Source organism: Balaenoptera borealis (genome assembly GCF_965194805.1).
Source record: "Balaenoptera borealis genome assembly, chromosome: 6".
NCBI lineage: Eukaryota > Metazoa > Chordata > Mammalia > Artiodactyla > Balaenopteridae > Balaenoptera > Balaenoptera borealis.
In genome coordinates this window covers 50,778,638-50,802,341 of record NC_138863.1, presented here as the reverse complement: position 1 = coordinate 50,802,341, position 23,704 = coordinate 50,778,638, and the positions used below count along the sequence as shown (strand labels likewise).

General features: G+C 34.3%; 1 protein-coding gene across 3 annotated transcripts in view; it reads right to left on the bottom strand.

The window, feature by feature from the left end:
* The window catches only part of NCKAP1 (NCK associated protein 1), a 94,857-nt gene that overhangs the window by 57,648 nt on the left and 13,505 nt on the right, over positions 1-23,704 (bottom strand). For 2 of the 3 annotated variants that reach the window (XM_082397512.1, XM_082397510.1), the window contains exons 2-7: positions 22,085-22,102; positions 20,925-21,035; positions 2,375-2,467; positions 2,118-2,174; positions 1,245-1,387; positions 1,067-1,157 (exon numbers count right to left, since the gene is read on the bottom strand). In XM_082397512.1, coding sequence (XP_082253638.1) covers positions 1,067-1,157; positions 1,245-1,387; positions 2,118-2,174; positions 2,375-2,467; positions 20,925-21,035; positions 22,085-22,102 — 513 coding nt within the window. The remainder of the gene's footprint in view (positions 1-1,066; positions 1,158-1,244; positions 1,388-2,117; positions 2,175-2,374; positions 2,468-20,924; positions 21,036-22,084; positions 22,103-23,704) is intronic. The other variant, XM_082397511.1, reaches the window with a different exon arrangement.

Genomic DNA, 23,704 nt, shown 5'->3' with positions numbered 1-23,704 from the left:
CCAGGAAGATCCCACATGCCATGGAACAACTAAGCCCGTGCGCCACAACTACTGAGCATGTGCTCTAGAGCCCGCGAGCCACAACTACTGAGCCTGCGTGCCACAACTACTGAAGCCCGTGTGCCTAGAGCCCGTGCTCCGCAACAAGAGAAGCCACCACAATGAGAAGCCTGCACACCGCAACGAAGAGTAGCCCCCACTCGCCGCAACTAGAGAAAGCCCGCGCACAGCAACAAAGACCCAGTGCAGCCAAAAATAAAACAAATAAATAAATTAAAAAAAAAAAAGTCTAACTCTCATCATTCAAAGAGAACAATGGGCCAAGATTCTAATATCCTGGGTTTTAGCTCTAGTTTTGCCACTATTGCTACCAAATAGCTTACTTCATCATATCACTTCTCCAGCCCTCAATTTCCTTATCTATAAATAATGAGGATACCTGTAAATTTCCTTGATGTGCTTAGGAACTAGCCCTCCCTCAGAGAAGCCATAAAGGCAAGACTCTAAACCAAAACTATTTCATTAAGAACTATTTTTTTAATATACCATAAAAGACAGACATGCCAAATTATCACAAAACTCCTGTAATATTTCTCTCATTAAGAGGCTATATTATAATAATATAGCTAAAATTTATTAAATACTATGTACCTAAATACTCTTTACAAAGTAACTCATTTAATACTGTACTTTTACAGGTAAGAAAACTGAGGTACACTGAAGTTGGTTAAGTAACTTGCCCAATATTACACTGTAATTGGCAGAGTTGGGATTAGAACCCAAGCAATCTGATACGAGTATAGACATTCTCAAATACTAAACTTCACTATCTCTATACACTATACTGAACCTAAAAACTACAATGGATCAATATATTCCTGAGTCTCTATTCACTATTCTGAACCTAATTAATGAGTTCTCTGGTTCACAATTAGATAAAACCATGCATAACTATTATTCACATCTCATTATAATTTTCTTTCTTAAAAGTAGTTTATCACTCTAACTATCCACCCTTAAGCTATCTCATATGCCTTTTGAAGCACCCCTAAAAACCAGCTCTTACCTTGCTATGGGGTACAAATTCTTCCATCATCTTCTTTAAAGGGTTTTCATAATCCACAATCATCTGACCAAGACGTGGGTATTCTCGGTCACTTAAAACAGACATATCAAATATCACTGAGTTGTAAGCCATAAAATTAACTGGGAATTTCACATACATTTTTATAATGCAGGTTTACCTTGCTCCATGGGTCATTTCATGAGCGTAGTTGTATAATCCAATGATTGCCTTCCTTTCTTCAATTCGAGACAGCAGTATCATTAGTGTTGTATATGTTATGATCAAATCTAAGTAGTTCTTTGTTAAATCAAAGTTTACAGTCTAGGAAAAAAAAAAAACATTAAGTTCAACTCCTTCCTATTTCACAAACTTTTAAGCACACACACAAAAATCTTCATGGCAGCTACTGAAAGCTAATAATTTTCTATAGTTGTTTGTTTTATCCCCATTTCTGAAATTCTATCTAAGTCCTTTCACCAAAAACATGCCTAAAATTTGGGAGTTATAGATAATAGTTTTGTGTCTGTGACACAATTTTATGGATGAAAAAGAGTCTGTGATCACCCTATTCAAACTACTAACAGTTTAAAAGAATAACCAAAACCAGAAAAATAATAAACATGAAAGCAAATCTCACCAAGCAAGAAAAAAGGAGTATTAAATAGATAAATAGGTTCACCATTAAGTCAGTGGAGACGTTTTTCACTTTGACTTCCTATATCTAGAAATTGACTTAAGAAAGATTTTATCAAGTATGCTTTTTAGAGAGAAAAGGATTACTTGTGCAACCTTTTAAAATTGGGCCTATTAAAATAAATACTAAAATTAACAACTATTTCCGAATATGTACAAGATTTATATTCAATGACAATCAAATAAACAAGTGAAAATACAGTATAACTCCTTACCTTAAAAAATACAAGCCAAATTAACAATGCTGAAACTTTATATACTAATCATTTATATTTTCTCTAAAGAAAAGCATTTGATCCCCTTGGTTCTACTAGAAACAGACAGAAAAATTGGAAATTTTTCTGAAAATAATACTTACAATATCAAAGAAGACTTGGCAAACATCAATAGTATTCAGCAATTCACAAACATGGTCCTGAAAATAAAAGTTTATTTAAACCTTTTACCTATACGAATACTACTAAATTCAGAAAACACACACAAATAAAATGTATTTTGAATTTTTGTTCTAGAAGAATTCTAATTTTATTATCTATAAGTGACAGAACAATTTATATGATTAACAAATATCAATCTATCTCTGAAATGTTAAATTCTATACATTAAAATACATACCTTAAATTCCATAACATCTACAAATGTGAAGTAATATAATGCCAGATTTTTCAGAATCTCTGATTTTTCTTTCTGTAGTTGTGCAAGCTGTTGCTGCGAAAACAAAATTAGAATGCATTGTTTACTGAGAACAAAATTATTTAGTTTTACTACAAACTATCTTCTTTTATGATTGCTAAATGGAAGCACAAGCGTTTAGGACAATATTTCTAGATGATTAAGGCTCTTTTAAAAAACCAATATACTTGAGACAGCAACTGCTAATAGGGACCAGCAACTGACATTGTGAGGCTATAAAACGAATCAAAGCAGATTAGTACCAAAGTGCACTACTATTAAGGAAAATTGGAAAGTGTTAGGAAAAAATAATTATCAAATGAACTCTTTAAAAAAACTAAAAACAACTCATGAGCATGACCACACTACTAGAAGTGGTAGAAAAGAAGGTGAAAAACACTGTAACTTACACTACAAAAAACAATATGCTTTATAAATTTGGAACTTACCAAAAAGAACATCCAGGCAAAGCCACGTTACGCATGCAAAATAAAATGTAGATACAAACATAAAATACAGTAACGGTTCCCTGACCAGATCCACAAAACACAATAATACATTAAAGAAAAGCAAAAACCAAAACAACAAAAAAGAAATGAGAAAGAAGCAAAACTAGAGTTAAGACACTGGTAAACGTATGAAGAAGGAAATGTGAATAAAAAAGACAAATATTGTTTCAATCAACTGTATTATTAAATTTACAAAAGTCCTAAGTTTTCTCTTTAAAACAGCTATTAATATAATTTCTGAAAGAATCCAGCCATATTTAACATCATCTGCCAGAATTCCAGAAAAACATCTAGAACCTATCTGATACTCTGAATGTAGTCTACAGAATAGAAACTTCCACTTCTGTTAGAAGAGGAGAATCTCAGGCCCACCTCAAACCTACCAAATCAGAATCTGCCATTTAACAAGATACCCAGGTGATCTGAATGCACATTAAATATAAAATAATTCACCTAGAACATGAGAAAACCAGAAAATATGAGGAAGTGCTTCAAAATATCAAACTTGCTATCAAAGCCCATACAGTTTTGAGGCCCTCAATCAGTTCGTACTTACACCTACACAGGAGTGTTGGGGGAGAGGTGCCTCTACACATAATTGTATTGAACTATTATGATAAGTCAGAAAATTTATAATAGTGAGCATAACATCAGGAGATTAAAAAAACTATTAAAAGACTATTTAAAAAACAGCAAGCACAGCATTCTGGTAGACCCAACTATTATAAAGTGCCCTAGACACGGCAGTCCCTGAGGACATTAAAAAAAGCATAAACGAAGTATCTCTACTTCCCCTATATGCCAGGCAAACTGAGATATATACTTATAGTGACGTATGTAACTGTTCTAGCTTTATCTGTGGGAGTAGGTGACTTTATTTTGAACAATATATGTTTCAAAACAATTCTATGTTTATATGCACACTTTTAATCATTACCACTCACAACATCAAGCAGACACATTTTTAAATGATTCTGTTTCCTCAGATTATACTACCTTTACCCTGTTCAATAACATTAGATATTTACAATTGATGTCTTAATCCTTTCCCCTACTTTTCAGTACTTTAAATTTGAACTTTGCAAGGTAACAGGTGAAAGTAAACTCATAATATAATAGGATAAAAAGCAAAAGTATAATTTGGTTGCTACTGGGTTAATTATTAATAGCGCCTCCTTTCAATTTCAGTGTCCTAGTTTGGATAAAAAAATGACACAGTCACCATCTTATTATGGGCCTTAAGGATCTTTTATACAAATTCTTATTTTGCGGGACTTCCCTGGTGGCGCAGTGGTTAAGAATCTGCCTGCCAATGCAGGGGACACGGGTTCGAGCCCTGGTCCGGGAAGATCCCACATGCCACGGAGCAACTAAGCCCATGCGCCACAACTACTGAGCCCGCGTGCCTAGAGCCTGTATTCCGCAACAAGAGAAGCCACCGCAATGAGAAGCCCGCGCACCGCAACGAAGAGTAGCCACCGCTCACGGCAACTAGAGAAAGCCCACACTCAGCAACAAAGACCCAACGCAGCCAAAAACAAATAAATAAAATTTTAAAAAAAAATTCTCATTTTGCATATTAAGAAGCTAATGCTCACAGAACTTAAAAGAATCTTCCCAAGGTTATATAACTACTTAACATGACAAAGCCAGGATTAGAAATTTCATATCCATGCTCCTAATAAAGTGTTCTTTCTACCATTCCACATGCCCCCCATCTTCCTTTTTAATAGTAAAATCTCATTATGGTCTCAATTTCTCATTCAATTTTATTTCCCCCCAAATTGTATGTAACTAGCCTCTACACTGGATAAAACAAATTTACTGAACTAATGGATATCTGAATTCAAAATAACTACTCAAGTTTTTAAGACCCTACATAATTTGGTCCTAATTTACCATTCCAATCTAAATTTCCCCTACATCCATTCACACACTACACACAGTACCCAAAACAAACTATTCACTATTTTCTATACACATCTCATGTTTTCTTTACTGTTTCTTCTCTTGAGATGTCCAAATTCCACCACTCATGTATGTCCAAATCCTACTACTCCTAAACTACTCAATTTAAATGTTGACTTTCAAGAAAACATCCCTGATTGAACTTTTTCCCTCAATGCAAATAACATCTCCCTCCTCTAAATGTGTATAATTTATAATAATATCACTTTCTACTTTATATCAGTTACCTCCAACACTATGAGACAGTGTATCAAACTCCACAGCCCATATCATACAGCTCTGCACATAAAGAAGTACACAATATAAACATCTATCAGATGAGTGATTAGGACAATTTTAAAAGACCTTTACATGTCAGCATCAGATGACATGTTTTAGCAAGTGACACCCACCTCTTACTGTGAAATCACGGCTAAATGACTCAACCTCTCAGAGTCTAATACCCTCATTATCAAACTGGGAGCTAATGTGGGCAGTTTAGCCAAGATAATATACATGAGAACACTTTACAGTGCCTGGCACCCAGAAGCTGCTCATTAAATATTAAGTGAATAACAGAAGATGCTCACAGACCACTTCTCCAAAATAAGCAAAAATAAAGCTGTTTTAAATAATCCCAATACTACTCATAGTACTTCTAATAAGAGCTGATATTAACTGAGCATGCTCTCTTTGCCAGGCAGTGTTCCAAATAACATACAAGTATTTCACAAAATCCCCTCAACGTCTCTACATATAGTTACAATTATGTTTCCTATTTAATGAAAATAAATTCCATAAAGCTCTGCATGAAAGTTCAACTATAACAACAAAGAATAAAAGTGTCTACAACTCCTGGGCTTCAACTGCAAAAAATGCTCCATTTTAGTTTTTAAAGTGAAGTAGAGCAGACACTACCAAAAAGTATTTAACTTCTAGGTTCAACATCCAGAACAAGTTTTTTTTCCCCATTATCTCTTTGTTTTATAGTAAATAAAAAGTAGGAAATGGTTTAAGAATACAGATCAGTAATAGGTTGTTTGATGCTATAGAACAGAACATTAGAAAAGTACAATTTTGAGAAATGATTCTATCAATATTCGCTAACACTTTAAAAGCATATAATGGATACATGGGTTAACTATATGAGCAAAATATCTGTACAATGCTTTCATTGAAGCTTCTAACTGTGGATCATTATTCTTAAAATTTAAGTAAAATGTGTAGAAACAAAATAAACAGGATAAATAGCCATGCAGATCACAAAATAAGATCATATCTTTGCAATGAAAAATCTTGGTAATTAATCTCTGTACAATTAAGAAGCATTTTCTACACAAAATGTTAAGTATCTAAAAAAACTGATTGAAATTTAGTATTTACTAGCTTTCATTCTTTCAAAGAAAAGATACTAGCAAATTACAGTAAAGAACCAATGACTAAGAGAGCTAACTCACAGATTTTCAACATAAAGGAAAGTGACTGAAGTCCTTTATTCACCCATTTCAAATATTCTTTCATCATCGAAACTGCTTATGCATAATAAATTATTTTTCTTGACCTAAACTATGCTAGTATTTTGTTCCTCTTAAAAAACAACCAAGTACAGAAGTTTGGCTCAGGGAAGGCTTTGTTCAATTTCTTAGTATGATATTCTAAATCAGGCTTTTCTTTCTTTTTTTTTTTTAATTTTATTATTATTTATTTATTTATTTTGGGGGGGCTAAGTTGGGTCTTCATTGCTGCACGCAGGCTTTCCCTAGCTGCAGCGAGCAGGGGCTACTCTTTGTTGTGGTGCGCAGGCTTCTCATTGTGGTGGCTTCTCTTGTTGCGGAGCACGGGCTCTAGGCCTGCGGGCTTCAGCAATTGCAGTGCAAGGGCTCAGTAGTTGTGGCTTGCGTGCTCTAGAGTGCAGGCTCAGTAGTCGTGGCACATGGTCTTAGTTGCTCCACGGCATGTGGGATCCTCCCGGACCAGGGCTTGAACCCGTGTCCCCTGCATTGGCAGGCGGATTCCCAACCACTGCGCCACCAGGGAAGTCCCTAAACCAGGCTTTTTAAAATAAGAGTGCTGAGAGGCTATTTGCATAAACCTCTTTTAAGGAACTGTCCAGTCACTACTCTACTCATCAACACTCATGTGGAATACTATAGTATAGAAGCCTCCTAACTGATCTCTGTACTTCTGCTCTTGCCTCTTCAGTCTTCTCCATATAGTAGCAGGAGAGTGGACATTATAAGGTAACACACTACCCTGAAGAGATGATTCCAATGAAGGTTATACAAGATATTAACGCTGGGTGAAGAGTATACGTGAACTCACTGTATTATTTTTGTTTAAGTCTAATATTATTTCAAAATAAACGGTTTTAAAAAAAATTTTAATAGTTTCCCATCACACTTAAAATACAAAGTCCTTACCAATGTCTCAGAATAAAATCTGAATAGGACCCCTGCCTGTCTCTACAACTTCATCTCCCCTCATGCTCCTCCAGCCTCTCTCAGTAGTTGTCATACTGGTCTGCGTGCTATGTTCATCAAATAAATTCACCAAGGTTGGTCCCACCTCTGAGCCTTTGCACTTGCTCTTTATCATGTCTGGAATGCTCTTCTCTACTTCTTCACATAGCTCAATCCTTCACTTCTCTTCAGAGAAGCCACTGTTGTGCACTTACCTAAAATAGTCTTCTCACCCACGTTACTCTCTTACTCCTCATCCTGCTTTCTATTTCTTCCTACCACTTATCTCCAAATAAAAGTACGTATTTATTCACTTCAGTTGTTTGTTGTCTAACATCCTAATTTGAATTGAAATTCCACAGAGGCAAGGAGGTTTGTATTATTTCATGCTATTATTGTATCCAAGGTCTAGAATACTAGCACACAGTAGATGCACTTTAAATGAATAAATAAATGATCTTCAAGTTTCTCAACGTAAGTCATAGAATCAACTTTTAAATTGCACTAATTATCAATGAATGCAATATCAGGTATCAATTCATGTCTCAAATGAGTTTATGTATCCTAACACAGAGTGGTGATTTAATCCCCTGAATAAATCCCTGTTGGGTAAAATACTTCATTATGTCCTTACAGGATAAGAAATGAGAAACATTTAAAGAGAATGACATATTCATATCAAATATAAGCAAATCTCCTAAGATTATATGAAAATCCAAATTAACACAAAGATTAGTCATTTTAAAAAAGGTTCATGGGACCTTGTCGAACTTTCATTTTATTATATACAAATGATTCCATTGGCATTCAATATTTCATAAATGCACTTTTCTGAGCAAAAGGTAGTAAATAAATTTTAGGGAAAGTTATCCTAACACTTGCCTAGTAAATAAGCATTACTGAGTGTTTAATATTTGTTACTAAACTTAATCCTCATAACAACTTTGCAAGGTTCATTTTTTAAATTGTGGTAAAACGTAACAAAGTCTACCACTATAGCCATACTTTATAAGTGTGCAGTTCACACTTACAAATATATCTGCATTGCTGTGCAACCATCACCCCACCTATCTCCAGAATTTTTTTCATCTTCCCAGTCATGGTATATATTTATCCTCATTTTCCAGATATAGAAACAGACTAGAAAAGGGTAAGATGTTAATCCAGGTCAATCAGATTTCAAAGTTCAAAACACCTCTTCAATACACTTTAAAATTCAAGTTGCCATACCATGACAAAAGTAGTATAGGGATAAGCAAAGCTAAGGCTATTTTCTTCTCAGAAAATACTCCTATTTAATTTGTAGCTTCATCAATCTCACAGATTGAAGCTTCTAAGAACTCTAATTCAACCTCTTCATTTTATATACTAAAGTGATCTTTTTCAAGTTTATATTGCTGTCATCTGTTTAAATTAATTCTGAAAATCAAAGAGTTTCGTTTTTTAAAGAACAGAAAGGCAAAAAAAATTAAAGGTTTTATGCATGCCTCTTTGCAATAGGACTTTACTGTTCCTCTCATCAAGAGATGTAGTTTATTTTCCCACCCTTACAATCTCAGCTGGCCTTGTGACTTGCTTTGACCAAGAGAAAGCAGCGGAAGTGATACTCTTAACTTACAAGGCCTTATAGCTTCACATTTTGTTCTTTTTTGGAACACTGTCCTAAAGTGTCATGTGTGGGAAAGCTAACATATCCCACGGAAAGAAAGGTTCCACATCCTCTATCCCAACAGGCCCCATGCCCCAACCACCCACCAGATGAACACAGCTGTGACCTAAGGCTGGTGAGACCAGCAGAGGAACTGCCCAATCAACCCCAGAATATGAAATAAGTTGTCGTTGTTTTAAGTCCATTAAGATTTGGGGTGGTCTGTTATGCAGCACTAGGTAACTGAAACAAAGATTAATATAAAGTTCAATAAAAGAAATTAAAATAACCTCTATTTCACCACCTGAGCACATTAACTTGCACCAGGAAGAATCTTGGAAGTTTAAGATTTCTGGTCACAAGATGGTTAAATTAATGCAAACTGATGAAACTAATTTTATCATTAGTACTAGAAAAGCACTAAATATATGCCCCAGTATAGTGTGGTCGGTCAGATCTAACATCTTTGTATAAAAGATACCACACTGTGTTAATGAAAAATACAATTTACCTCATATAATGGTACCATTTTCCATTATGAATGAAAACGTAATTGAAGCTAGTCCCTTTACACTCAATTTTAATAATATTTTTTAAAAGTCTTTCAAATATGTGATTAGCTTGCTTTCACAACCTGGGTACAGAGAAATAAGTCAGGCTTTTCTTACTGATTAGATATCATAATTGTAATCAATAATTATACTGAGCTAATTAAGTCAAGATGGCCTCAGGTGCTACTGACATGTGCAAGGTAACATGCCAACACTAAACAGTCCTTGCTGGCTATACTTTTTAGTTTTTAAAGTTTTTATTTCTCTTCCTATCAATTATCATTTGCTCCTGATGAGAATACCCTTTAAGGTACAATGCATTGGAAAATATACGTGTTACAATTTTACCTAAGCAAACTCAACAAGCTTGGGCAGAGTGAGAACCAAAAAGCTTATTTCTGAATAAACTTCATTTTTTATAAACTACCATTTCTGGTTGCTCAAAATCGTTTTTTACAGGTTTACTGAGGTATAATTTATATATCATAAAATTCATCCATCGTAAGTGAACAATTAAATAATTTTAGTAAATTTACAGAGTTGTGCAACCACCAACCCTACCCGGTTTTAGAACATTTCCATTATCCCAAAAAGTTCCCTTGTGCCTATTTGCAGTTAATCCCATTCTTACCCCCATCCCTAATAATTACTGATTTGCTTTCTGCCTCGATAAATTTGCTTTTTCCAGACATTCCCTATAAAATGAAATCAAATAATATATAAGCTTTCTACATCTAGCTTCTTTCATTTAGCCTAATGTTTCTGGAGTTCATCCATGCTGTAACATGTATTGGTAGCTTGTTTCTTTTAATTGCTAAATAGTACTCCATTAAATGCATATACCACCAATTTACTTTATTCATCAGTTGATGGGCATTTGAATTATTTCCAGTTTTAAGCTATTATGAACAATGAATGCTGCTATAAACATATCTATATGTGGACATGTAATGTACTTTCACTTTTCTTGAGCAGATTCCGACGAGTGGTATTGCTTCCTAGTTCCCAGATGTGATTCAGAGAGGCTTGTGATATGAAAAGTAATCTCTAATAAGAGACAAGTTACTGTAATAATATTATTCATTCATTTAGTTAACAATTATTTAGTTAACAATTATATTATTCATTTAGTCAACAAATACCCCAACCTGATATTATATTGTCAGACACTGCTGGAAGAGCTGGGGATAAAACTATGAATAAAATGATGACACTGCCCCTAAATGAGTATACAATCTAGTGAGGACTGTATATCTAGATATACAGGTAACTCTCACTTTTTTTAGATAAATATCCAGTTTTAGAATCTGGTTACACCACACTAACTTCTAAGTGTAAGGTTCAAAGATGGTGAAAAACTACAATGATTAATTCCCACCTTCCCTTCAAGACAAAGACCCTCACCAATTTGTAATAACATGAAAGAGGTTTATAAAAAAAAAACAAAAAACCCACACACAAAATAGTATGAGAAAGACAATAACAAGAAAGGTCAGAGCTTCTAAGGGTGGTGAAGATGAGAAACAAGATGGGGAAAATTAGAGGGCCTAAAACTCAGAGAACACTCAGGGATTATTTCTGTTAATTGATTACATACTGACAAGAGAGTGGTGGCTCATATTAAATTGCCTCAATCAGTAGGCCTGTAAAGAGGAATAAAGTTTATGCTTAAGCTGTCTTGACTTCTTTCTGGCCTTTTTGGACATCTGTTGTTCTTGGGAGATTTGGAGATAAGGTGAAGTGGCATCAATGGAAGAATACTTCCCACTTGATATCTCTAATACCCTCTTAATACCCTACCTTCATCAATTCTTTGAGCTCGGAGGGAGCTCCTATTCATTCACCGTACTATCTTTTTATCGCAACACACCCTCTCGTGTTCGGTTTCCTCTTTTATCCATCTTAAGATTAAATGGCCCATCATTATATTACTCCCTTGTCCCTCTTTCCCTCTATTATAATTACCTGATAAAACCCACAGCAGGAGAAAGCCTATGTCTATGCTGACTCCATCTCAACCTGAATTCACGATCATTAAACGTAACTGAGTAGCAACATTATGCCATTTTCACCATCAATTCACTCTCCCACTCTCCTCAGTGATTATTCCACTCCTCCTCTCTCAATAATTCCTCTTCAACTTGATTCTCAGCTTAATGCTAGCCTGAGCCCTAGGCTTATATATACAATTGGCTACTCAACATCTCCACTCAGACTTCTAGTAGGCCTCTCAAACTTAACATATCTAATATCAAGCTACTGAGTACTATCCCTTCTATACTCCCACCCCAAACCAGTTCCTCTTGCTTCTTCACTCCAGTAAATCTTGATATTTCCTCAATCCAAAAACCTTGGGGTCTTAAATTTCTCATTGTCTTATATACCCCATACCCAATACATTGGCAAATACCGTAGGCTCTGTCTTCAAAACATCCAGAATCTGAACATTTCTCACCTCTACCACCCTAGACCAAGCGACTATCAGCTCTCCTCTCAATGACTGCAAATTTCCTAACCAGTTTGTTTTTACTTCTGTTCCCCTGCAGACTATTTCTCAACCCAGCAACCACAGTGATCATAGGTATATCATTTCATTCCTCTACCACTCTTATCCAATAACATCTCAACTCAAGAGTAATTAGCCAAAGTCCTTACTATGTCCTAGAAAGCCCTATCTCATCTGTCTACCCCTTCAATCACTGTCCTATCTCCTACCACTATCTCCCAGCCCCTTTCCCCAATCACTCTGGTCTATTCATAATGGCCTACTTCCTGTTCCATGAACAAGACAGGCATGCTCCCACCTGAGCCTTTGCCACTGCTGCCCCCTCACCACAGAAGCCTCCTCCCCCAGCTCACCTCACTCCCTCCTATCTTTAAATCTTTTGCTATACTGCCTCCTCCTCAGTAAGGCCTTCCCCAGGTCAAGTAAATTAGCATCTTCCCACTATCACTCTTTGTTCTTTTTAGAACTCAAGTCTACGTGGCATTATGTGTTTTTTCGTTTGTTTGTTTGGGTTTTTTTTTGGTCTATCTCTGTCCAGCAGAATGTAAGCTCTACAAAGCCCAGTGACTTGTTTATTTACTGCTGGATTCCCTCTCCCAGAACAGGACTTAGCTAATAGAAGGCACCCAGTAAATGTTTTAAATAAATAAATGAATAATAGAGAGGACTATGAGAACATACACAAGCAGCACTTAACCTAATTTGAAAGAGTTAGAAAAAGCTTCTCTGGAATGGTGACATCTAAGGATAGACCTGAAAGACAAGTAGAAATTATCCTAGTGAAAGAATATGGGAGAGAAAGATCGTTCTAGATAGTAGAAACAGCATAAACAAAAGACCCAGAGGCAAGAGAAAGAATGGCCATTTGTGCCATGAAAGTGTATACTCTCCCAAAATAAAATATTTCTTTAAAAAATAAAGCAATTAAATCTATTTCCCCATTTTCTACAGTCTATCCTACACCAGACAATGAGGACTAACACAGTATACTATCCTATATGTTCTTGGCCAAAGACCATTACTGTACATATTTAAAACATTTTTAGCCAAGATGAGTGAGTGCTAGGAAGAACAAAAGAAAATAAGTATTTTACAACATCTGTTATTCATTCCCTTATAGTTTCCTTTGCTGTCTTCGATTTTGGATCTTGGCAAATAACTTTTGATTTGACAACAGGTAAAAATGGACTGGCCATGAAAAACAATAATAAGATACCATGTCAAAGGTACTCAAAGGATACCAGGTTAAAAGTGGCTAAAGGCCCCTTCAAAGAAATGACCAAGAAAACAAAACCTAAAGATCAACAGGTGATTAGGTACTGGTAACATCCTTTGCTATTATGAAGGAAATCATAATCACCATTGCAGCCAAAGGGATTGGCTAACAACATTTGGAAGATAGCTGAAAAACTGGCAAGATATAACTTCAGGAAATTTGAAGAAAATGGATAAATGATTGCAAATGGCAGGAATGCATCTCCTTGGGGACTATGCTATGAAACCCCAGTATAATGCTCATTGGTCATTTCATTTGCAGAAAAACTGACAGCATCCTTGAGCTGAAGAAGGTATTACTGCAGTTTAGTATGATTAGAATATAGAGTGGGCAAGATTCACAACATAAGGTGATTTTAAAACAGATGTGTTTTGGGATCATAAGAACCACCCTTGGGAACATGACAAAAGCTGAAAAATACATTCACACAAGAACTCCATACACAATTTCAGAGGATTTCCAAACTCTATGAAACTCAGTGTGAAAGTTCAGGTGAAAACCATTACACTCAGGACAATAAAGAGAAATATGTCCCAGGACGAGAGCTATGCAGCAGGCTTATGCAAATTGTCCAGAGGGAAGTTAGAAGACAGAGGGTTATAGGAAAGTGGGCCCCAGGAAAAAAAAAAAGCTTACAGAAAGGTGGTACGATTATTAGACTGGATAAATTTTAAAATTCTATAAAGGCACTTAACTAATTCAAGAAAGTCAATGTATCTATGCAACAAATTTAACTGTGAAATATTCTGGAAGAGAGAATCCATTTCACTTTGATAATAAATATATGACATTATGTATATAAAAATACATATAATGTAAACATATTATATTATTTGGACTTATAAGAAAGTGCAAAGTGTGATAATGGAGTGCAGCAATGCAAACCGAACACTCAGGTCTTTATTAATCTTAATTTTTAGAATCAGCATATAATTCAATCTCAGAACACTTTATGGTTACAGAACCAAAGGAAAGCATTAACAATTTTGACAACATAAAAGTATAAATGACCAAGGGTAAGGGTACAAATATAAAGAACTATACTATTTAAAATTTAAAAAGGAAGTAACCAATGATCCAAAAATGTTAACAAAAAAACTATCAAACATCAGGAAGAGGGGAGAGGGTAAATGAGGGGAGGAAACTTAATGAGCTAAATCTTCATATTTTGTAGCAAAGAATTAATAGATCCTGTCTAGAGTTGGCAAATGAATATATAAAAGAATTAGCATATTCCTTATAATTCTGGAGGTAACCTCCAGATATACTAAAAGCAGAAGTTCCCCCTGAGAAATATGAGCAGGGTGGGAGAGAGTTGGGTAGGATTACATACACTCGCTTTTCATCCTAAATTCTTCTAGACTATTCGATTCACTATCATGTATTCATGTTAGCATGGTAAAAATTAAAAATAAAAATAAAAAGATTTAAACCAGTTTAGGTAGGTCATTAGTGCTGATGCAATTCCCTGCCATCACTTGACCTATTTCAAATACTTTTCAAATATATCAAAGCAAGGCTTAGTTGTTTCTTCTAATGAGGGGTTCATTCTTATATTTACTTTCTTTATTCAAGCCAGAATTAAAGACTATTACATGTAGAAGAGATATTAACTAAATGTTGAAGATATATTTTTAAAAGAATATTGACACAAGTTAGTTCTCACTGTATTAGAATTCTTTGAATTTTGGTAAAGTTTAATTGGTCAAAACCAATATTTCTTTAAGTTGCCATTAGGATACACACACATACTTCTTCACAAAAGTACATCATCAAAACTCTGTTACAGGGCTTTGCTGGTGGTGCAGTGGTTAAGAATCCACCTGCCAGTGCAGGGGACACGGGTTCAAGCCCTGGTCCGGGAAGATCCCACATGCTGCGGAGCAACTAAGCCCACACGCCACAACAACCGAGGCCACGTGCCTACAGCCTGTGCTCCACAACAAGAGAAGCCACTGCAATGAGAAGCCCACGCACTGCAATGAAGAGTAGCCCCCACTTGCCGCAACTAGAGAAGGCCCACGCGCAGCAACAAAGACCCAACGCAGCCAAAAATACATTAAATAAAATAAAATAAATTTATATTAAAAAAAGTGAAAGGGGTTTCCGAAGGTTCTAGTTTAGGTAACCAAGTGAATGGTGATGGCTCAAAACAGAGAACACGGAAGAGAAACAAAATGGAGGATAATCATGTATTCAACACTGGATACAATGTTTGATATTTAGCTTGAGGAGCTGTCCAAACGGTAACTACAGATAGTACATTACTGGATAGTATAGTATCTAGTATATTACTTAGTTGATAGTATATTACTTAGTTGAAGCCATGGAAGTAAAATGTTTTCATACATATATACTGCAGGGTGTGGGAAAAAAAGGTCATTTAGAAATACCCACATTGAAAGAGCTGCTAGAAGAAAGGCCAGTAAAATAGACCAAAAAGTCAGAGAAGTAATATAACAGCTTCCATTTTTCAAAAGCAATTTGTTACACAAATCTGCTAAGTGCTTTAGGAGATATTAAACTGCTTCTTAAGATTGGAATTATCACCATTTATTTATTTATTATTTTTAATCTATTTTTTAATTAAATTAAATTAATTAATCAATTTATTTAATTTTTGGATGCGTTGGGTCTTCGTTGCTGAGTGCGGGGGCTACTCTTCGTTGCGGTGCGCAGGCTTCTCATTGCGGTGGCTTCTCTTGTTGCAGAGCACGGGCTCTAGGCACACGGGCTTCAGTAGTTGTGGCATGTGGGCTCAGTAGTTGTGGCTCACAGGCTCTAGAGCGCAAGGTCAGTCATTCTGGCGCACGGGCTTAGTTGCTCCGCGGCATGTGGGATCTTCTTATACCAGGACTCGAACCCGTGTCCCCTGCATTGGCAGGCAGATTCTTAACCACTGTCCACCAGGAAAGTCCCTATCACCACTTTAGAGATAAGAACAAAGAGACTTTAAGATGTTGAATGATCTGCCCAAAATTATTCAGCTAATAAGTGGAAAGACCAAAATTCAAATTCTGGTTTGTTGTCCATCCTCTTAACTAGTATACCACCATCATAATGGAAGCCATGATAAGACAAGTAATGCCCATTTAGAGACTAGGAACGAGCAAGTTTTCTTACCCTTTCCTTCTAACTCCTGACTAAACCACAGTGCATGTGTCAAGAGCCTCCCCATCCCCATCCCCAATACCACCACCCCACCCCCAGAACACATTTATGTTTTCAGGAAGCTGGGACTCCACTAAAAATAAAAAGTACAGTTATTTTTATAGCTAATAACATAATGAAGTTTTTTTTAAAAGTGTTGGTAAGTTTGAATCCTGACATAGTTCTAAGACAATGTTTGAATAAATGAAAGCTAGCTAAATTAAAGCATATCAGTTAGGTTCATTCACTCATCGTTATTTAGTGCCTCTTATCTGCCAAGCACTAGGGATAAAATGGTGTCTAAAAACAGACTCTAATGCTGTATCTCTGAACAAACCTTACTGCAATGACGACACCTTTAGAGTTGCTTTATTTTGTCTTGCCTTGAGTGACATTTGTAAGCTACTTAAATAAAAAATATAATTTATTACATAGTATCTTGTAATACTGTGCTCCTTGAGAGAGGAAATAAACAATATCTATAACACAAAATATTCCTCTAAGTCTGAAAGCTTAATTTCAAATTATTTCAATAATGGCCTGTATCTAAGTCTAGAATCCCTATATTATTATTGTGCCACTCTACTCACAATGTCTTCATTCTTAGGGTGTTAAGATCTAATTTAATATATACAGGACAGTATATCATTTCCCCCTTAATTTGGGAATCAAGTCCAAAACTTTGTACTAAAATGGACAACAAAGAGGAAAATCCCATAACGACACTTTTGTGCCAGATGCTTTTACTGTTTTAAAAACACAAACTAGCTTTTCAATGTAAATACAACATAGGAAGAAAGGGGAAGGGGGATTAAGTTTCTTAAATTTTAGAAAAAAAAATTTCTTAAGAAAAGTTTTAACATACACCTGAACATTAGCTTTTAGGATTTCTTGGGCAAAACAATTTTTACCTGTTGATAAAATAAGGAGTTTCTACTATTTTCTCCATCCAGGGAAATAACAGATTTCCCTCTATATACTCATAAGAAACCTATGAGAAACAAATCATAAATCCATTTGACAGTTACACTTTCAAAATAATGGAAGATATCATGTTATAGACAAATTAAATAATCTCTCAGCTCAGAAATGCTTTCCTTAATCTAAACTAAATAAGAAAATCTATAAAGTCTATTAAAATATATAGCCTGGCACATATTAGACCCTCAATTAAGTGTCTGTTATAATTATAAAACTGGATGGCTTTCATTCATATGAATTTTACTTAATCAACCTGCTTTGAAGCATATAGGGCATTTAGTTCAACACCATGACCCAGGAAAAAAGCAAAATCACATTCCTTGGTACAGACTCTCCCTAAGTCCAGAATTGGGGGGAAAAGTCTGTAAGTTTATAACTGGTCACAAAGGGGCCTAAGCAAGACAGTAAAAGTGACTCAACAGAGTCCAACATCATCACTTATTGAAGCCATGTTAGGAACCAATTCTGCTATTAGTTGGCACTGCCTTCCTTCATTGTATACTAGATATCTATGTGCTCCCAGCTTCTACTGGATTTAAAAGTATAGGAGCTGGAAGCAGGAGCAGTTACTAAAGAAACAATCAAAAATCAACAATTTTTTGGCTGCAAAATAAGACTGGCTTTTTTGTAAGAATCTATTTTAGAAACTTGAAAGCAAAAATTTTGCTGAATTTTTCACTGAAACAATCTTAATTTTCGTGACTGCCTTTTCTGGAATTGGGGACAAGTGGTGCTTGTATAACATAAATCAAAACAAAAAAGTGCTAACCAGTAATCTCCTTCATCCCTGAGATAAAGTAAGCATGGTCTGAAGCATGTATTTATACAATGGCCCAAAGAATAAGAAAAGAGTAAGGAATAAGAAAGAAAAAAACCAACTGTGATATCATTGATATCATGCCATTTCTTCAGTGTGCTTTAGTAGCCAGAAATCTGCAAGCTCCTATCAATACAAGATGCTACTGTCATTCCCTGTCCTTAAGCTTCTATTAACTATTTCTCTAGAATTAAAAGTAACAATAAAACTAAACTCCTCACTTCTCATTTCCTAACCCAAACTGGCTAGGAACTTCTCAAAGGATTTTAGCAGTCCCAAATCAAAACTAAGATCACAAAACTTCACAAATACTCAAAAACTACACAGTACTTCAGCAGGTTAAAAAAAAAAAAAAAAGAATAGCATTACATAGAATAGTTGTAAAGACCATATGACAGAACTCAGACTTTGCAAACAAAACAACCAGAGTACATTCTACAAGTAGTCATAACATTCAACAACGATGTATAATTGATTTTATAGGTTAAACATAGAATTATCACATAACCCAGCAATTCCACTCCTAGGTATATATCCAAGAGAAATAAAAAACATATGTCCACATAACTTTTACACAAATATTCACAGCAGCATTATTCATAACAGTCAAAAAAGCAGAAACAACTCAAGCATCCATCAACTGATGAATGGATAAATAAAATGTGATATACCCACACAATGGAATATTTTTTGGCAAGAAAAAGAAATGAAGTACTGATACAAGCTACAACTTGAATAAACTGAAAACATTACACTAAGTGAAAGAAGACAGTCAAAAAAGACATGTTATTTGACTCTATATAAAATCTCCAGGATAGGCAGGCATACAGAAAGCAGATTCGTGTTTGCCTAGGGTTGGAGGCGGGGGAGGGTGGATGTTGGCAGGAGTGACTGCTATTGGGTCTGGGCTTTCTTTGGGGGATGATGAAAATGTTCTAAAATTGATTGTGGCATTGGATGCACAACTCTGTGGAGGTACTAAAAACCACTGAATTGTATACTTTAAATGGGTGAACTGCGTGCTATGTAAATCATATTGCAATAAAGCTGTTATTTAAAAAATCAATTTTGTACTGCAAAAGTTGAAAAGGCAAGTAAAACTATTAAAAAACAAACAAGCAAAAAAAAACCCAACAGCATTATTGTAAACAGCTTGCCCAGCAAATCAAGAACAAAGATTCTCCATTTATTCTTTAACAAAAAATTTTACTGTTATGAAACAGTGAATATATATTTAATCAGATCTTGCTAATTCTCTAAGAAAATGCTCATTCTCACACAGAAATTTACATATATATGTATACAAATTAAACTGAAAAGATTCTCTGAAGAGCTCATATCACAGAGATTTTGAGCCATGAGAAAGAGAAGTGTATATGAAATTAAATGTAAGACAGATTTTATTATAAAATCTCTTTAATTTAGAGTGAGTATATAATCTCTCAGATGAGTTAGCTAATTAACGTCAATAACTAAAAAAAGAGTTCTCCACACAAATAACAGTGTTCTTAAGGATGTGTGCTTTGAATCACTCACTTGTAATCAGGAACTAACTGTGATACCTTAATATACCAATGATAAAACACAATCTTCTGTGAAACAAAGAAAGACTTCTAATAACCCATACTCACAAAAAACATAAAAACTTTAAAATTAATTCTTTAAAAAGCACTTTATCAGATGTATTTTGTTAATTCTGACTGGTATTTTTCCTCTACATTAAAATATTTTTAAGTGAAAGATGAATCAACAGGCTAATACAAATCTTCAATGAACATACACGATTTGAGGAAACCAAAAGATGACAAAATATTTCTTAAGCAGAGCTTCTTAAAAGTAGGGAAATCACATGTAAGAGGAAATTTCTAGACTAAGTTTGTACATTAAGAAAAAGAGATAGCAAGAATTATAAGACCATCAAAGAAAAAAATAAAGAAAAAGAGAAGACATGCAGAAAGATTCCAAGTCAACAAAATTTAAATGAAAAGGCCACAGCAAGGTGAAAAATAACCCCGATTTCCTAAAATTAGTTATTCATAGCAGTTATTATAAGTAATTACCAAAAGATATGTGAACATATTGGGAAGACTCTAAATATTTCAATAGAGTACTATGAAAAATTTTCCCATCTGAGAAAAGTAATATGGGATAATAAAGATCCTTAACACCATCAGCTTGTTATATTATTTTTCAAAAATGTTTTTCTCAATTATAGAAAAAACTAGAGAAACAAATACATTTTAAAGCTAAATACAGCTAATTACTAAAAACAATACAAGCCCTATGAAGACATTTTCTAACTTCAAGACAAAGTTAAGTCTGTGACTATAAGAAAAACTCCCCAACTAGTCATGCAAATATTTGAAATACACATGTATCTATTACCTTACTCTTTGTTGCAATTTGAAAGGTAATAAGTGTATATAAGAAATTAAGATCATATGTTTTCTATAATAAAATGGCAATGTAGCTCAGTCATTTTTTTTTCCAGTTTCAGAGATAAGAATATTATCTCTAAAAGCCCTTAATCAATGTATGCAATTTGTATGTCTAAATATAAAGAAGCAGATAAATAACAGCTACTTCAAGCATTATACTGACCACTACAGATGGCTAAAATCAAGTAATATAAAAATTTAAATGACTTACATTGTTGTTGCGGGTTTCTACAGCAGGGAATTTTCTGACTATGAATTTCACAGCAGATTCCAGGTTTTTGTCAATAAGGTAGGATGGTTTTGCCTTGGGGTCTCCACAAGCCTATAAAACAACAGTAATAAAAGTGAAATGCATCCTTCTTCTAAAACCAAGGAATAATAGCAAATCTGTAATCAGAAATTAAGGAGATATTTGTTTTTGGTGAGCAGGTGACAAAATGAATAGGCAAAGTGCAGGGACTGTCACAGCTGAAATATGCAATGGGAGACAGTACAGAGATGTTCTTCTACTGAAAAAAATGCATGGAAAGTTTCAAAGCAGTTAGCGCAGAACAGCAGTGAAGGAAAAAGCTCAAACCTAAAAAAAAAGAAAAAGAAAAAAAAAATTCTTGGTTTGAGGTAGGACTGTATTCATTTGAAGCTATTAAAATATTACAAAATTAAATATTCAGTAGAGTACTGGAAATGTTTCTTTCTACGTGTTATATAATAAAAGCTTATGTTTAAATGTCTCTTCCAAAATGTTTTCCTCATTCACTTTAAACATTTTAATACAAGAGCCCTAGTTCAAAAGAAGTGGAAGCTGCTAAAATTGTCTTTACAGCACTAAAGCTGTGTTGCCTGTTCCTCCGAACATCTGAGTTACATTGTTTTCCATCATACCAGCAGCACTTCAAACAATGAAATCTACATCTATTCTATATCTCTTAAGCACAGAACAAATGGAAATGTTTACATTTTGACCACATCAGCAGTACAGCATTCTCTCTAGTAAACTGTAAAGCATTGTACAAATGTAAGGTATTATTATTAGAAAGAACTTTTTATCTCAACTATTAGCAATACAGAATAATCTTCAATACTGTTCAGTTTCATTCTGTGACATTTAATTAACTGCTTTCTAGTGAGATGCTATTTCTTAGGGAATTACTAAAATTATAACATTCTTACTTAACTTCTTTTTATTGCATTTTAAAGAGGATGTGTCCTTTGAAAAGTTAACTATTGTGTGAAGAAATACAGTTTTGCAATTTAATGTTTTTTATCATTTACTATGGCTATGTTGTGGATTGCAGAAAGAGAAGTTATGAAACATGAAACTGATCTGAAAGCGGGCAAGCGGGCAGAGGGAAGGTGAAAAGCTTTGCAAACCTTCCAAACTTGTCCTTGCTGGGGAAGCATTGTAATAAAAAGAGAGAAAATTACTTGTAAACAATGATTGTCAAACTATGACATACGTTTCAGTAGAGAACTTATGCACTGCAGACTATGAATAACAAAACAAGATGAGAACTATATGGTGCTATAATTTTAAAGGTATTTTAAGTAGCAAGTTTTAGTATACAATAGATTTATAAAGTTTATATTATTTATATATATTTAAATACTACTGTGTAGGTGTACAACCATGTCAGTTTCTTGGTGCTCTTTCTAAATCAACTTAAAATAATACTAGAAGGAAAAATAAAGACTACATGCAACTATAAAAACAGGAGCAAAACCATCAGTGAAATTTTACATACCTTAAAAAGAAACGGTAGCCAAGAATAAAAATAAATCGTTATTGGATGACTTTTGCACTTCAGCTCAAATTAAAACTATTTTTCAAATATCAACTAACTCCTTTCCAAGCCAAAGTATAAAAATCAATGCAAACATTCCTATATTTTCCAAATGGAAATAGGAATGCAATAAGAATTATCTTAATTCTCAAACATAATTAGATAAGAAATTTAGAACTTTGTAATCCTTCACCACACCGATAAAAGGCTATTTTGTAAATTCCATTTCAACATCATAAATATTAAAATATATCTGACTTTTCCTCAGAGTAGACTATCATTTGCTTAAAATATTATTTCTCATAAATTAATCTTCCAATTAATCTACTTCCCCCAAAATATTATACTATAAAATAAGAATAACTAAGAACCACATAACTAAGAATTTGTCCCAATAGAAATAGTTACATATTAGCATTTCCTTATATCAATGATAAAATGAAAAGCAAGTTTCATAAACATGCCTGAGGCAGTGCAGAATCCCAAAGTGATGCCAAATTCTTTTTAAATGATATGTATTATCTTTCATACTCTAATTACTTAAAAATTCAGTTATCCATCCTAACAGTATTAGTGCAATCAACAAATGAAAATATGATAGACTATCATACCCATTTCCAATGATCACAAATTTTATTATGTAAGAATTTAATCAAGTAATTAAACATATATCTATATATGAATGGCTCTTATTACACTGAAAACATAAAGAATGGAATTTCATTTCAGTGGAAAAATAAATGGTTATATTGTCTTTCCTTGGAATTAATTTATCTTTTTCCACACTACTCAGTGGGCCATATCTAAACAAACTACACTGGGAGGCAGTATGCCATAAAGATTAAGAATACAGACTCTGGAATAAGACTGGCTGAATTTCAATTTTCATCACTTACTATCCATCGAACCTTGACTATATTACATAACATCTCCTAATCTCAGTTTCTTCATGTGTAAATGGGGAAATCAGTACTTACCTCATAGAGTAATTATGAGGATTAGAAGAAAGATAGATAAGCCATGTACAGTATTTAGCAAAAGGACTGGCACATAGTGCTCTAAAAATGTTAACTGTTGTGAACAATAGCTATAATTATAATTACCTAAAAGTCTCACATGAATAGTAACCACAGAATAGTCTTTATCAGAGTATACAGAACTAGTAATAATGACTACAACTCCTTCCCCCAATCACTTATTTCTTCATTTA